Source organism: Phytophthora infestans, genomic scaffold (assembly GCF_000142945.1).
Source record: "Phytophthora infestans T30-4 supercont1.30 genomic scaffold, whole genome shotgun sequence".
In the NCBI taxonomy this organism is placed as follows: domain Eukaryota; phylum Oomycota; class Peronosporomycetes; order Peronosporales; family Peronosporaceae; genus Phytophthora; species Phytophthora infestans.
The window spans coordinates 426,092-441,773 of NW_003303729.1; the positions used below are offsets into that span (position 1 = coordinate 426,092).

Consider the following 15,682-nt stretch of genomic DNA (forward strand, 5'->3'; position numbering starts at 1 on the left):
GAGTTATGTACAATAGACACACGAGAAGGAGACGATGGGGAAGACGAAGCGAAGGACGAGAAGCGGGGTGAGGGGCTGGGAAGGGCCAGCAAGGAATACGGCGTCGGCGAAGATGTCGTTCGATGCCGAAGACTGGTGAAGTGACGTGTGAGATTCAATCCTCGCGATTTCCACCAATGGAAGAGCTTCAGTTAGTGCGTTTCGTGGTGTTTGATACACAAATCGAGATGGCGGAGACCAGGGAGGTGCTGCGCATGTACCGACGTATCCTCAAGCTGGCGCAACGCTACCCAAGCATCAAGCGCGAGTCGATTATTCGTGACATTAAGACAGAATTCCATGCTAACAAAGACCTCACAGACGCGCAGAAGATCCGTGAAGAGCTGGCGTCAGTACGCGCAGGAATTACAGAACTGTCCATGTATGCCAGTCTGCATCCATCGCTGCCCAACTGGAGCGTCGAGGTCGGGCGGGATGCGATTCATCCACCGCCGATGCATGGAGGTGTAAAGACAAAGGTTGTCAGTGCTGATAAGAAGGAGTGAGCACTTAATAAGCTTTAAAGTTAGCGTTGAATTATGTTGTTTCACTGTTTGCTGCTGCTTTGAATGGGTGGACAGAGTGTACAGCCTTCGCAGCATTGTTCACAAACAGGACCAAGCTGTGTCTGCGGGATAAGGATTAAGTCGCCCATTAGCTTAGACGTCGTCATGTTTAAGTACTGACTGATAGGACAGTCCTCGTCGGCGGCCTGAACAATTATAAGAGCATGCTTGAGACGAAGGAATCCTGCAAGAGTCAATCATTTCAGACTCACCGCAATGACATGTGGAACACTTTCACTCTCGTCCTTGAAGTGACCAAACCAGTAGGTTTGCATAGCGTTAGGTGGCCACTTGTGCGGGTTCGAAGACGTCGCGACGAGTGCCAGCACTTCCTGGAACATGATGCTGCGTCGGATCACGTCGTTGATCTGTACAAGCTCGATGCGCACTCGCAGCTGAGTGAACGTCACCGTGGCAGCCTCCTTATCATCCAAGTTTAGCGTGCCCACAACAGGCAGCAACCCACCCTACAGCGTCACGGTTGATTAACCGTATAACGCGCTTTGTTAAGTACAGTAACTTCAACAGCGCACCTCAATGGTACCGACGACATACGAGTTCTGCTTCCTTGGGTCGGATGGGAACGTAAACACACGGACCTTCACTCGAACCATCTTTAAAAAAAATAAACTTAAGAGTCACTCGAATATGTTTTTTTTTCGTTACTGAAACCAACTAACGTCAATGAATGGACCAAGTACAGAAGTGTACTCCGTTAAAGATAAAATACGTGCATTACTTAGAAGGAGTCTTTGGCGAGTTCCCATTTTTCTTAAAAGTACACAATAGTGTTCACGTTTTTGCTGTCCACATAAATATTGAAACAGGACAGAAGTTGCTGCTTGATCCCTGTGCATGGTGTCGGCAAGAAGACACTTGAGACGCTTCTGAATCTTCTCATCTGCTCCAGTCACGAACGTCCGCTCGAGTTCGTTCGCTTGTGTGTTGATGACTACTTAGATGTAGCACCATCCGGAGCGTTCGAAGGCAGTCGAAGGATCCGCTTTCTCCAGCTTGGACTGCGTCGACATGCCAAAGTGCTTCTCGGAAGGCACGTTGCCGGTCATCGGGCGGGACATCACGTTCTTAAGCTGGTCGAGCATATTGTAGAGGTTGGTGGTTTGTAAATCGGAGAAAGCTTGGCTTCAGTCGATGGACGAGATGCTAACAACGACGCAAGTTTGGAACTGAGCAATGGCAGAACTTGCCATTGCGTGCATGCGCGGCGGAAACCAATCGTCGACGAGGCAACGAGAACCGCTTGTTTCACCTGTGTAATATTATAATTTGCGCACGTCACTGCGGGTTCTTCTCTTGCCAGCTGCTTTTGGCTTTGGTCATATCCGATACCCTGTATAAGACGATTCTTGAAGCTGAGACTGAAATGCTGACGCCGCCTCGTCGATGTGTGGAATTCGACTCGCCGAGGTCACAGATCTCCACTGAGGCGCAGCACATTCAACGTCGCTGCTTGCAACGCAATTCTAATAATACATGTAGGTGCGTTCTTTTAAAAGCAAGCTTCCAGAGAAATATGCTCCCAGATACGCGTTGGAATTCTGGTTTGTTTCGGCAGCTTCAAGCACATTGTGTTTTTACGTGCATCTGAATAAGGCCGTTATGCTACATTCATCCAAATACGAGGCAATGGACGCCTTCCAAAAATGGAGAAATCACCCGGCATAACTGCAGCAGGTATGTCGGGGCTTAACGACCTCTATGCCAACATATCTATTTCTTGGCTCACCAAAAATATAGTAAGAGAGGTTGCTCTGGTCGATGTAGAGTGTCCCCTACGTGCGATTGCACTTGAGTTAGTTATTCATTTTACGTTCTGGGGCTTTTAAAACGGAACAAAAACTCAACAAATCTTTTTGGATTCCGCTTGAGGTTCGCCACTTTCCCTTTTTGGAAGCCATCGTGGGCAAGATGCGCGAGGAAGACGAAGACAGTGACGTTCTACTGCTATTGTGTGATGAGTACTTGAGGCGCGAGGCAAACCTGGGCAGTGTCCGCCGTGAAATACACGAGGCCTTGATGGAGAGCACATGGCGAGCTGCAATGCGCACTCGTCATTACTTGACGGTGGGCTGTTTGGATGCGCCCTGTGTTGCCGCGTGGATGGCTCTCTACAGGAACGGCGTGGACTCAAACTTTCTGAATGCTACTAGTCTGACCAGGTACGTTACGGATGTCCGGTGTGTTATCGGGGGGGGGAGATCTAATTATATACCGTCACGTACTACACAGAGCTGCATTCAAGCACTTACTGCGCCGGTTTGCGCGCTACTACTACATCCCTCCAGCCAGAAGCAGAGGACGGCCGCCAAAATTGCGCTACCATCATCAGGCTCTAGGTCTCGTTCTCTGCTTCTACGTCGGGTCGATGGAAAACGGAACGCTGAGCATGTTGTTTGGGGTGCCTCCGAGCACTTTATCTCGGACGCTGCGCAAAGCCGAAGAGGCGCTGTCGTGTGCACTTCGGGATTTCTCCCCAGCGCGGATTTCATGGCCGTCACCTTCTCGCCAGAGAGAGCTTGCCAGCTTGGTGAACGCACGCGAGCCGTTGCTGGAGCATACGTTCGGGTTTATCGATGGAAAGAACTTCCGTGTAAGTACGACGTTGGATGCCTTGTAATATCTCTTGACTTGTAACGTGATGCTGTTACTATTTACGTTTGCAGGTGCAGCAGCCTTCTAGCTCCGACCTTCAAAACGCAATGTACAATGGATGGCTACACTCGGTTCTAGTTACGGGTACTATTTGTTTTGCCGCAGACGGCTGCATTATCTGGGCCAAGCATAATTGCCCTGGATCCTGGAACGATTCAGATACGTCTCTTGGTTTCCGCATGAAACTTCTGGATCCTGTGTATTGCCCTGACGAACGCATGAACGTTGTGTCAGACTCCGCCTTCCCGTGCTCCACGGCAATGACAGGCAGGATCCTGACTCCGCTGAAAGACGGAGATCTCGAGAGAATTGAACCGTCGCTTCGGAGTTCAGCGCGGACGCTGCACAACGCCATCACTTCGGTGAGGCAGGCTGCAGAGTGGGGAATGGGCAGCGTGCAGAAGGTCTATAGTCGCCTTAATGTGCCGCTACCCTACGATCCGAATCTCCGTGGTCTAAGGCTCAACAACATATTCCGTATGGCGAATTACCGCGTGCGGGCGGTGGGTATCTCGGAGATACGAACAACGTTTATGGGAGCGATGGAGATGACGTTGTAGCTCCAGCTGGGTGGTGGGGATTGGGAGAACTTGGATATGTTCATTTGCATGACTAGCTTTTACCCAAGAACGAATACAAGTGCGGTTATCGGACATTTTCAGCCGTGTCGGTGGTTGCTTGGCTCGCTACGGAGGGCTGGTTTCAAAATGCAACGCTACAAAATACACTTCCTCCCTCTCGGTCCATTCCCGACGGGTGCTTTCGGTTCTGCGAATCTGATCTCTTCACTCCTTCTTCACCAGAGCACTGATGAAGAACATTAGTTCCTGGGAGTGCGCACGGGCCTCCTCTTTATCGCGGCGAGCTCGTTCCTCCGTCTCCAGCTTCTCTTGCCGATGGCGTTCTTCGGCCTCCAGCTTCTCGGCGCGGTAACGCGCCTCGCGCGCCATGGCTTCATCGCGGCGACGCTGCTCTTCTTCCGCCCGGCGAGCTTCACCCCTACGTTCGCTATCCTCACGCATGAGGATCATCAGCTCGACAATATTTGTACCCATGGCCCCGGACGAGCTTTCTAGGTCACCCAAGCGCTTCTTCAGCTGTGTGGCCGCCTTGATAGCCTTCGCCCGCTTCACCTTGGCGTAACTCGCCTCGTGAAGGTCTTGGTCGTCGTCGGCATCTCGCTTGCGGCCAATGGTTCCACGAAACTCGGCAAGATTGCCCCCTCCAAGGCGGTTGGAGTAGCTAAGATAGCGCGTCGATTCCGCAGCACGGCGCGAACGATCGGCTGAGCTCTGCTCTTCGAGGACCGCAGTTGAGGTTGTGTTTTGCGATTGACTGGGCTTCGGTAGACCAGCAGAGCGAAGCTCGCGTTGAGTGGATCGGTCGGGCCCAGATGATGACCTCGGAGTGCTGGCGAATGCCTCCAACCCGTCATGAACAGCGGCAGACTCGAGGATCTCGGCGAAGCTACTGGCTGCGTCCGTGATGTTGATACCCGGCTCGTTGGGCAAACTGGGCAAACTGCTGGATCCCTCACGGTGAGGAGTATCGGTGTTGGAGAGGCTTCCACGGGCAGAGTCAGTCGTGTTGCTCACTGAGCTGGAGTCGTTGCCGATCCCGTCGTCTCCATCAAAGTTAAAGGAGAAATCTGGGTGCTGCTCACCCTCTTTCTCCTGTTGGTCATCTACGTCGGCTCCGTCGTCCATCTCCTCAACACTCGCCTTATCGTCGATACTTTGCTTGAGCTGTTTAGCTTCCTTCACGTGGGGAGGCATGTCAGCGACTCCCGTGGGCTTACGGATACTGTACAGCATCTTGAACTTGCGCCGGAGACTCTCGTAGTCGCGCTCGCCAATGCCCCGACCGCGGTTCGAGTTGTACATGCTGGCAAGACGCTCCCATTCGTCCTTACCAAGCGGCAAGAACTTAGCAACAAGACTCAGCAGGCGTTGCACCTCCGTGAACTTGTAGTTGGTGGATCCAGTTAGTTTAGCCATCTATCATGAATTAAACAGCAATTGATGAGACGTCAGTACGAAGTAGAGGAAGCAATGAAGAGATTGGCAGCGTACCGGGACGAAGTGAGCGCAAGAGGCGATCGAAGACAAACACTTGGTCGGGAACGGGGCTTGGACTTGCTCGGATGGGAGTAAAACCAAAAATGAGACTTCGGGGACGTCGTTCGCTGTGTCTGGAGGCCGCACTGTGGCAGCGCGCCCTAGGACGCGTGAGTAGCTAGCTATCACAAGGGTTCGCGCCGAAACGAGCGCGCGCTAACAAAGATCTACGAGCTCACGAACCATACAGTATGGAGTCGCGTTTTGGCGCGAAACCCGTGCTTGCACAGCTTCAACGTTGACGCTAAGCTTCGATATGTGAGGGAACCAGCTTTACTTCAACGTCCAAGTAGCATATCGAAGATGAGCATTTGTCTTTACAGTAGGTTTGTATGCACGGGCTACCTACACTCATCACGTCTCCTGACAGCACGTCGGCTACGGATCGCTCTGGTCCTGGATCTCACGATGACGACAGGAGGCGAGACCACAGCGGCACACGAACCAAAGATCACCGCCATAGTCAACGGTGATCTCCTCTCCTTCACGTACGATCTCTGTAGTGGCGACAATAACCGTGGCGCGGTGTCCGTTCGCGACCTCGACAAACTGAGCGACCGGTGAACACGAGTGGTTCACAAAACGCATCAATCCACCCATTTCAGCTGCGTTGATGGCGACACGAATCGGGTGGCTTGGCCTCTTCGGTCGTTGGGTCATCACCAACCGGAATCCTTCGTTCCGTGGGCGACGTGCTGGATCCATGCTGACGTGCTCGAACTCGCCTAAGTACTGACCCAACACCTCGCCTGCATCAATGTCCTCAGCAGCGACTACAGATAACTGGAGCGTACGCGTGTTTCTCGCCAAGTACACCTTGGTTGATTCCTCCAGACTGTTCCCGCACTTGGCGTCGTATGGACAGCAGCTTGGGGTACAGTACAGCTGCACCAGCGAGTTCCTGCACGCCCCGACACGGCATGGCTCCGGACAGTCACACCAGCCGTAATGGGGCACTCTTGGGAATACCAACCCGGTCGGGTTGTACTGAGTACGGAGGTGAACAACACGTACCGGCCAGTCCGCTGGTACGAAGCGGTCCCGAGAGCGCTTTTCACGCGCACATGGTGGTGGTTGTGACGACTTAGGACTGGTCCTCATCAGCCCTCGAGGGTTCAGCGACGGAGAGGCAGCTTCACGACGGTGATCCTGACGTCGGTGATAGGGTTGAGCAGCTTCTCGACGCTCTCTCCGGGAACTACGACGATCACGCAGGGGGATCCGTGGCAGAGAGCGAGGAAGCGATGCTGGCGGTGTCTCCAGTAGCACTGGAGATGACGTCGTCGGACTGTGCGGCGGCCGCGAGTATGGCGGTGACGCTAGGGCCACCACTTCATCCGCACGCGGTGGAGTCACTTCAGGCTTCGGTTTTCGCGGCGGTGATAGCATCCCTGTAGAGCTGTAGCCATACTGCTCGCTAATAGTGCTCGATTGCGACAGGTTTGGAGGAGCGTTTTCATCCTCGGTCGACGAGTCGGCGATGCGCCGCCCGCTCCAGTATGAAGCCGAGTGAACCATGCTCTGAAAGTACAAAGATCGTCAGCAAAGACTTAATGTAAGGCTTAGTGAACGTACCTTCTCAACAGCAGAGGCGCTTTGCTCCCAGCGGCCGATTTTCCAAAGTGAATGCTTCTTCAACTTGGCGCAAAAAATGAGATATGCCAGATACATGCAGTAGGAGTGATTGTGGATTGGGTCAGAGCGATGGTCAGCATTTTCAATACAAAATCAAAGATCTAGCCTTAAGATGGCTACAGAGATTAAACCTAGGGGTAGGGAAGGTTATGGAGACGACCTCTACGCCTCCGCCGGTTTATTCGACGATATGCACTTGACATACCTGCTGCAGTTATGTTCGGGTGGTTTCTCCATTTTTGGAAGGCGTCCAATACCTAATAGGTCAAAACAAGAGACTCAAAGAGCCTGTTGGTAGGTGCACACATTATACCGGCCAAATTTGCGCATGTCTAGGGCTGTATCAAGAATTATGATTCACAGAGTGAAACTTGTAATCGGCAGCAGGTTGACGAGTGTGCAAGACTCCGCATTCTGTAATTGTAGAAATTATGATATGACTCTCATTCTCAACTTAAATGGCGGCTTGCACAAGAAAAACTGTCCATGTTAATTGTGCAACCCGCAACTTCACACCAACACCACTCCATTCAAATGGCAATGGAATGCGGGAAGTTTTGTGGACAAGCTTGCGATAACAAGCTCGTCCACACTCCCCCAGCAACGGATGACGAGTTGTATTGACGACCACCGAAACTCAAACCGGTTCCATTTAGCCAATCAGCAATGACGGCGTTCGCCATCGCCGAGATCAAGGCGCTGGTGCGGCAGCCGCAGCGCGTGCAGGCTCAGCAGCTCCTGGAGCGCTTAGCTGCCGCTGTTTTGCCGATTCTGACCCGCAGACGCTTCCACGTGCGGCGACTACACGAGTTTTTCCCCAAGGATGGCGCTCTACTGGGCATGAACGTCAACCGAGGCGCTAAAATCTACGTTCGTTGTACGTCCATTCCATCTGTCACCTTAACATTAGCTTAGTGATCTGACTATTCCTCTCCACAGTGAGACTTAAACATGCACCTGATACGTTTTACCCCTACGAGGCTCTACTAGAAACGTTGCTGCATGAGCTCACGCACATGGTGCATGGGCCGCACAACGAGGCGTTTTACACTTACCTAGAGGAACTCAAAGCGGAGATGGAGTCGCTTATGGTGCGAGGTCTCGTAGGTGAGGAAGGCGCCAAGTTTGCAGATGCAGGAACAGGCCAGCGACTTGGCGGCAGCAGAGTCAGCGCACCAGCTCGCGTCGCAGCAGTACTCGCAGCCAAGCGTAGAGAACAGTACACCTCGCTACTTGGGGGCAAGATAAATCATCGGCTTGGGTCATTAACCTCAAATAACGTCTTCAATGAGGTTCTCGATCCTCAAACACTTCGCAGAAAGACACTTGAGGCAGCAGAGAGGCGACGCAGAGACAACGAACACTGTCGAAACGTACTTCAAACAGGAGCATCTCATGAAGTTCTAGGAGTTGAAAGCAGCGACGAAGATGACGATGACGCTGCTAGGGCTTCTGGCTCCAGCGTACCTGTCGTGATCGACCTCTTAGATGATGAACACGAGGAGAAGCGTGACGAGTATTCTTCACGCAACAGAAAGCGTAAACGAGAAGATGCCGTAGAAATCGTCGACTTGACGTGAACAAGCACAAGAACAAAACATACAAATGAGCTTTATCAAGCTAAAACTCGGCACTGAAGCGCGTCTCGAAGGATCCCTCGTCCAGCACGACCTCGTTGCTCTTGAAGATCCCCTTGCCAAAGTACTCTGCGATGGTGTGGAAGCCGTCCGCCGCCGTCTCCAGCTGGTTATAGAACTGCTCGTGGTTCCCCGCCTTCTGTTCCAGCTGCGTCTTAAGTCCCAGAATGTGACGATGGTCCATGGAGCACGTGATGCACTCGCGATCTGTCTCGGAGATGCAGTTCAAGTGGAAACTGTGCTGACACATGAAGTGCACAGCCGGTAGATCCAAGTCGTGGTTGCACAGATCGCACTTAGTGGCTTGGAAAACCACTGCACGACTACTGAGTTGGGCGATCTCGTCCTTCATCTGCTTGGTGTCGTTCTTGAACGCCTTGATCTTCTCTTCGTCTTCTTCAATCTTCTTCTCGTCACTCGCCAACTGGTTCACCACATACTGCTTGATCACCGACACTGGCAACTCGCGCGACTGACTCAACACTTGCACGACTTGGAGCGGAGGAATCGCCGGGTTCGTGTCAATAAGCGCCAGTAATTGCTTCAACTCCTTCCACTCTTCTCCTCCCGTGGCGCCCTTGGGCAGAGGCCCTCTTTCTGCGAAGTATTTCAACGCCAAAGACCAGAGATTCGGGTCTTTCTCTCCGTGTTTACGCACTTCTTCAAGGATACTTTGATCGTCATTCTCCTCAATGTGGAACTGCACCAACATGTGGTACATGTGCAGCTTGTTGTACAGATAGCGTTTGCCCCGCTTCATGCCGTGCATCTGCAAGTGAATCAGGGCATGGTCTTCGTCGTACTTAACACGAGGGTTGTCCAGAATACGCAGCACGGCTTCTTCCTTCTCCTCAATCGAGCGTTTGCCGTTCTCTCCTTCGTCATCGTCACTCAGCACCATCTCCAGCAACGTGTTACCGATCGACGTGTTACTCACCGTCTCCACTTCCACAATATACTGCAAAAACTCCTTGAGTTGCGCTCGATGGGACACAAACAAGTGCAGGAAATCGCCCGGATCCGACTTCATCGACGGGTTACCCGGTACGAACTTCCCAGTACACAGACGCTTCAGTAATTCCGTGGTAGGCGCTGGCATGTGCGTAACCAGGGTACGTCCATACTTCCTTAAGTTCGAATCGGCTTCCGAAAAACTGAGATGTTCAATGTACTCCAAGGCATCCGCCACACGTTCCTTCTCGCTCTCCGACAACGCCGCCGAGTCCTCGGAGTCCACGTAGCTGATGTGATCCAACTGGATCTTCAGATACCAACTGTGCTCTTCATGTTTCTTGGCCAACGTCAACGCGTGTTGAGGATAATTCTCCCATAACACGCTGATAGCAGTCTCCACGTCGAAGTTCAAGTTGGCGACTGCTCCGTTTCTGGGCGTTAACTCGCCGGAATCACTGTCAGTTTTCGTCTTCTTGGCGTCGATCACCTCGTCCAATTGGATGAATTTATCCAGCTTCTTGACGTCCTTCAGCTTGGTGTAACAGTTAAGTAACAACGTCGTGTGCTCGGCATTCGCAAAGGCCTTCTCGTGAAGAGCTTCGAGATATGCTGTGAGGTTGTGGATACGCTGAGCGTCCAGGAAGCGACGAATCACGTACGATGGCTCGACGTGGCCGATTGTACGCACATATTGACGTAAAGAGCCGTCGTAGTCGCCCTTTTGATACAAATGGTCGCCATACATACGGAAGATATCGATGATACTGTTGACGTCGTAGTTGGAGCTGAAGGCCAGCGAAATAGCAATCGAGTACAAGTTCTTGCGGAATAAAATCTCCAACTTGGACGTCGTATCCTTTTCGCTTAGGCGGTACACATGCCCCATAGAAGACACCACGAAGATCGCGCCGAACTCACAGACCACGTGACGTACTTCCTCCATTTCATCCAATCCGAAACGAGCTCCAGGGGATCTGGCGTTTGACGCGAGAGGAGGTTTACGCATCGGTCCCTTGGGGTTCGTGCTGGTTAATGTCCAATTAAATGCGATGAACTTGTTCTGCAGGTCGTACACATTCACTTGGTGTCGTCCACGTGGATCCACGTGCGCTACTAGCAGATAGTGCTTGAAGAAGCGCAAGAACTTCTTCTCGCCTTCAAAGCCGAAGCACACAGAGCGGTCTTCCGTTGTGTAAAAGTACACAGCGTCAGTCTGACCCACAGCGATCTCTCCTTCTTCATTCACACACGAGCAGTTCATATCCACGCCACGTTCGTCCAGTACCGTCGTACGTGGCGGTAGAGCAGCAGCTCCACCTGCACTCTTGACCAACGCAGGGTCGTCGTGGGAGCAATGGTAACACGTGAGTCCTCGTCGAGTGGAAGCGTACAGAAATACGTGAGATACAGTCGCGGTGACCGGTTTACTGGTGAACGACAGTCCTGTGACAGGGTATTGGCCTGCGGGTTGCAGAAGTTGAGGCGGACGGTCTGTTCGACGCTTTAAATCACTGCGGAACAAGATCACGGCGCCGTTCTTCAGACCTACGGCAAACTGACTTAAGTCGTCGTTCGCTGCGAAGGCGGTGACTGCTTCTTCAGGGTATTTCTTGGCGAAAATAGGGATCTGTTGCAGTAATTTGGGTTTGCCCTCTCGATCTTGCTGGTCTGTGCGCCAGAAACGCACTACCGCTGTGCTCTTTCCGGCCGGTTTGGACGTGTACATCTACGTCGTTATAGCAGTATACGCGTTAGCTCCTCAACATGTAGAGAATAATTGAGCAGTTCATTTGCGTACTTCCTCTGCGTTGGGTGCTCGACCAGCTTCAGCGATGGCTTTGGACTGTTCCCGCAGCTCCTCGAGTCTAGGGTCGATACCGTCACCAATCGTGACTAGTACGTTGCTGCGTTTCATCTATTGACAGGGTAATTCATCGGGTTTTAGGAATGAAACAAGGTTTTTAAGCTCTAGATCCAATGAAATGACGCACCATGACGACGTGCGAGACAAACAACTCATGTGCTTGGAACTTGCGCGCCTCCAGAGATCGATTCGCTAGATGCACAAAGCCATCGGCGTCTCCTACGCAAATGAGACCTCGGTTGGCACTCATACTGGTAACGTCGACACCCTGCGGATTGAGCAAGATTTGTCACGTTAGAGATGGAATTAGAGAGGTGGGGTATTGGCGTTAAATAGCGAGAAGACGTACCTTCATCCATGGACCATTCGCATCCTTGAGCACCTCCTTGTCGAAGAACGCGAAGCGTCTCCACTGCGCCATAGCTCCAGCTTCTTCTCCCCCTCTTTGTTGTTGGGAATGATACGATCAGGCGCACTTAACCGAGAAAGGACCACATTTGGGTACAGCAAATTGGGATTTCTATCAGGCGTAGCCATAATACCGCAAAAGTACCCATTAATCGTAATTTTACAATCTGTAAATTACAAAATGTAAATTACAAACAAGAACACGAAATAAAATACACTTGAAATTGTGGTCAGTGATCATCGTACGTTAGGATATGCTGCATGAGGTCTTCATCCACATCGTCGAGACGCAATTCCGAGTGCTGGGATCGTACAGACTGCTTGGCTCTCTCGGGAGTCCGCCGGTCGCTCGTTTTTACACGAATGACGGGACTTGTCTGTATATCAGGCCGACCATATTCTACTTTATTAGAAGCAGATACGAAGGTTGGCGTCGCGACTATAGCAGGCGCTGTTATTGCTGTCGTTCTTGAGGCCGGTGGTAGCGGTATCGACTCGACGTCGCTTAGATCGCGACTGTCGTCGAAGTCTTCTATCTCATTTGATACGGAATTTCGACTACAAGGACGCACAACTCCATTCGACTGGGCAATATTCAAGTAAAAAAATAAGCAAAATTATGTAGTTGTAGTTGTCACTCAAACCCACCTGAGATCGTATCATTGACGTTGGAGGTTCAGCCTTCGGTAACTCATCTTTACCCGACGGTAGCTGTGGTGACTTTCTCCAGCTTTCGAAATTAAAGAAACGTGATCGACTCTCCGATAATGGTGGCTTTTTCGCTTCTTCATCCAACGAATACGCGTCCTGAATCTGCTGAAAGTGTTGTTGTCTTGCTTGGGGGCTTTGCTGTAGCAGTGGCTTCACATTTTTTAATTCATTCAGTTGCGTCTGTGCTCGTACCAACGTCGGCGGTGCTTTGTTTTTCTCCCTTTTACTCTTTTTTCGCTTCTTCTTTTGCTTTTCTTCTTTCGCTACCTGTTTGCCCTCACTATTGACCCCTGACTCATTCGTGTGTGGCAGTTGTTCCTGCATGACTGATCGCACAACGTGTGTCGCGGCGCTTTGAGCTGGAGCAACAGCCTTCTGTCGCTTATGAGCGCTACTCTCTTGTGATGCTTCAGGTGTTGGGTCCTGGAAAATCTCGACTCCTGTAGCCTCCGGTTCGATCCTGTGCGGTGCTGGCTTAGAGCTTGTCCCTCCCATGTCAACAACGCAGTGAGTTCGTCAGAACCCAGCCAACTTGGCGGCGGCGGCGTGTCGTCTGAGAAACATCCTTCCAAGCTAAATGTAGCCATGATCTATTTTGAGTCATCTGATCAAACTTATTTCAACCAATCACCGGGGTCTTATCTAACATCCAATCGGATCTCGTCTGCTGGTAAAGTTCAGTCACATTGGAACACTTTGCACCGCACCAGCTCTGAGTCAGGGCGTGACGTAAGCAGCTCTTAGCCATGGGGGAATTCCACGACAAGGAGGCCGCTTTATCCCTGCGCACAATGGAGAGCAAAGTCGCCGTCTGTATTGCTGGTGTGTGCTATTGGTTCTACTGTTGTAATTGATAAGATTCTGTTGACTCACCTCTCTTTATCCAGCATGGTATGTGATCAGTCTCGTCACTCTGTGGACCAACCGCTACGTGGTGGCCAAGCTACGCGTGGATTCCAATTTGCTGTCACTCGCACAGCTCGGTATGTCCGTCGTGGGTGGTCTGGGCTCTGAGCTCTACCTCGTAGGCTGGACGGTATGCAAGCGAGGCATGCGCAAGGTACTGGACGATGGACTCAAGGACATGGTGTTGCTCGCTGGTGTGCGCATTCTCACGGTGTTGCTGGGACTTACGGCGCTCAAATACATTGCCGTATCCTTCACACGTACGCTATGCATTGCCATTATCGTCGTGACGTTGTGCTCATGATGATCCTTGATACGTTGATAGAAACGATCAAGTCTTCTGCACCGTTTTTCACAGTAGTGTTGACCTACTTCTTACTGGGTCAGCGCACGGGATGGCGAGTGAACTTTTCGCTGATCCCAATCGTCTTGGGCCTTATCTTCTGCAGCTTATCGGACAGCTCCTTCCACGTCATCGGATTCATCGCTGCACTCATGTCCAACTGCGTTGACTGCATCCAAAACGTACTAACCAAACGACTATTAAACCGTTCGTACTCGTAAGTAGCGGTTGACTGCAGTATCTAAAGGGTCGCCATACTAACTCTGCTACTGTTTCTCAGGACCACGCAGTTGCAACTGTACACTAGCATCATCGCTGTGGCCATGCAACTCACGTTCATCGCATACAACTGGATGGCTACGCCACCTGAACCAGCTCTTGAAGTTAAGAGGACGGACCGCTCAACGGCATTCGTCTTCGTGGTACTCGTCCTGGACGGCATGTGCTTCTTCGTCCAGAGTGCTCTTGCTTATATGCTCATGAGTTTGGTGTCGCCGGTAACACACAGCGTGGCAAACTGCGTAAAGCGTGCGCTCATCATCGTACTGTCCATTTACCGATATGGAGAAGACGTGACGCCACTTAACTGGTGCGGGATGGTGCTTGTTATCTTCGGAGTGTACGTCTTCAATGCTGCTTCGAGACTCGAGCGCGAGCAAGCCATTAAAGGTCCAATTATTGCACCTGCCAAGTCAACTTTCGTCGAGACGAGCACAATTAGCAATTTGTCGGAGATCCGAGTCGAGAAAGGGAGATGAAGATTTTCTTAACCTTTGAGGACACTTCCAAAGTGTCCATGTACAGAAGACGCTTAGATTGTTCTTTTTCAAATGTTTCATTGGTCGATTTGTGCAATGTTTTGAACCAATCATAGCAGTTTTGCCGAGGGCGGTTGAGCAACGCCACCACAACTGAAAAAGAGCCATCGAGAAGGATGGCGGGCGCGACGGACTACGCGAAGGAGCTTCTGCGGAGGCAGTTTCTAGGTACGAAGCTCTTCCCCTGCATCTGATCTCGGTGTTTGGCTCTTTCCCTGCTCCAATACGCCGTGTATAGCGCACACAAGATCAAGTTAATAAGTGGATCTTTTTGCTGCTTAGAAATGAGTCGTAACCCGCCTGAGGGCGTATCTGTGGGCTTGGGTGACGACGAAAACATTTTCAATTGGGAGATCCTGCTGGTTGGTCCGCCTGATACGCTGTACGAAGGTGGATTCTTCAAGGCAGTGCTCGAGTTTCCATCGGACTTTCCCAATATGCCGCCCAAGATGACGTTTAAGTCAGAGATGTGGCATCCCAATGGTGCGTCTTTGAGAGCGTTGTAGTCTCTACATCATTGACACGTGACCCGGAGTTATTGACGCTGCTGTATTTGCTGCTATAGTGTACCCGAACGGCGTGGTATGCATCTCGATCCTTCATCCTCCTGGAGAGGACCAGTTGAACCAGCAGGAGACAGCGGACGAGCGATGGCGTCCAATTCTCGGCGTCGAGTCTATCCTAGTGTCGGTCATCTCTATGCTGTCAGACCCGAACGACGACTCGCCAGCTAATATCGACGCAGCGGTACGTCGCTCTGAAGAGAGATTTGTCACTTTGAATATTAATAAGATTAATTATGTTTACTGCTCAGGTGGAGTGGAGAAGCGACAAGGATGGCTTCAAGAAGCACTGCCGTCGTATCGTTCGGAAGTCGCAGGAGGATATCTAGTCAGTCAGCAGCTTCTGTTACGTGACGTCTTGCACCGGAGCTGCAATTTGTTTGCTTCTTTTGAGCTCCTCGCCAGCGTTTACTTCAGTACTTTTGCCTGCTATAAAACCCGCTTGTCC

General features: G+C 51.5%; 7 protein-coding genes across 7 annotated transcripts; 4 read left to right on the forward strand and 3 right to left on the reverse strand.

Annotated features, from left to right (window-relative positions):
• Positions 1 to 227: 227 nt before the first annotated feature.
• On the forward strand, positions 228 to 545 carry PITG_13739 (uncharacterized protein; the record flags this gene model as incomplete). Its single annotated transcript, XM_002899391.1, has 1 exon — positions 228 to 545. The coding sequence occupies one exon, from the start codon at positions 228 to 230 to the stop codon at positions 543 to 545; it is 318 nt and encodes a 105-aa protein (XP_002899437.1).
• Positions 546 to 586: 41 nt separating this feature from the next.
• On the reverse strand, positions 587 to 1,219 carry PITG_13740 (uncharacterized protein; the record flags this gene model as incomplete). The annotated part of the gene is made up of 3 exons (XM_002899392.1): positions 587 to 751; positions 818 to 1,072; positions 1,139 to 1,219. The coding sequence occupies 3 exons, from the start codon at positions 1,217 to 1,219 to the stop codon at positions 587 to 589; spliced, it is 501 nt and encodes a 166-aa protein (XP_002899438.1).
• A 6,477-nt stretch (positions 1,220 to 7,696) lies between these two features.
• PITG_13744 (uncharacterized protein) lies at positions 7,697 to 8,462 on the forward strand (the record flags this gene model as incomplete). Its single annotated transcript, XM_002899393.1, has 3 exons — positions 7,697 to 7,907; positions 7,970 to 8,291; positions 8,459 to 8,462. The coding sequence occupies 3 exons, from the start codon at positions 7,697 to 7,699 to the stop codon at positions 8,460 to 8,462; spliced, it is 537 nt and encodes a 178-aa protein (XP_002899439.1).
• PITG_13745 (vacuolar protein sorting-associated protein, putative) lies at positions 8,318 to 11,925 on the reverse strand (the record flags this gene model as incomplete). Its single annotated transcript, XM_002899394.1, has 4 exons — positions 8,318 to 11,347; positions 11,420 to 11,536; positions 11,613 to 11,753; positions 11,835 to 11,925. The coding sequence occupies 4 exons, from the start codon at positions 11,904 to 11,906 to the stop codon at positions 8,651 to 8,653; spliced, it is 3,027 nt and encodes a 1,008-aa protein (XP_002899440.1).
• A 238-nt stretch (positions 11,926 to 12,163) lies between these two features.
• On the reverse strand, positions 12,164 to 13,099 carry PITG_13746 (uncharacterized protein; the record flags this gene model as incomplete). The annotated part of the gene is made up of 3 exons (XM_002899395.1): positions 12,164 to 12,270; positions 12,595 to 12,742; positions 12,797 to 13,099. 3 exons carry the CDS (start codon positions 13,097 to 13,099, stop codon positions 12,164 to 12,166), a joined length of 558 nt encoding a protein of 185 aa, XP_002899441.1.
• A 251-nt stretch (positions 13,100 to 13,350) lies between these two features.
• Positions 13,351 to 14,611, forward strand: PITG_13747 (Drug/Metabolite Transporter (DMT) Superfamily; the record flags this gene model as incomplete). The annotated part of the gene is made up of 4 exons (XM_002899396.1): positions 13,351 to 13,426; positions 13,492 to 13,770; positions 13,836 to 14,070; positions 14,134 to 14,611. The coding sequence occupies 4 exons, from the start codon at positions 13,351 to 13,353 to the stop codon at positions 14,609 to 14,611; spliced, it is 1,068 nt and encodes a 355-aa protein (XP_002899442.1).
• Positions 14,612 to 14,787: 176 nt separating this feature from the next.
• PITG_13748 (ubiquitin-conjugating enzyme E2, putative) lies at positions 14,788 to 15,563 on the forward strand (the record flags this gene model as incomplete). Its single annotated transcript, XM_002899397.1, has 4 exons — positions 14,788 to 14,839; positions 14,954 to 15,154; positions 15,237 to 15,418; positions 15,486 to 15,563. 4 exons carry the CDS (start codon positions 14,788 to 14,790, stop codon positions 15,561 to 15,563), a joined length of 513 nt encoding a protein of 170 aa, XP_002899443.1.
• Between the last annotated feature and the right edge of the window lie 119 nt (positions 15,564 to 15,682).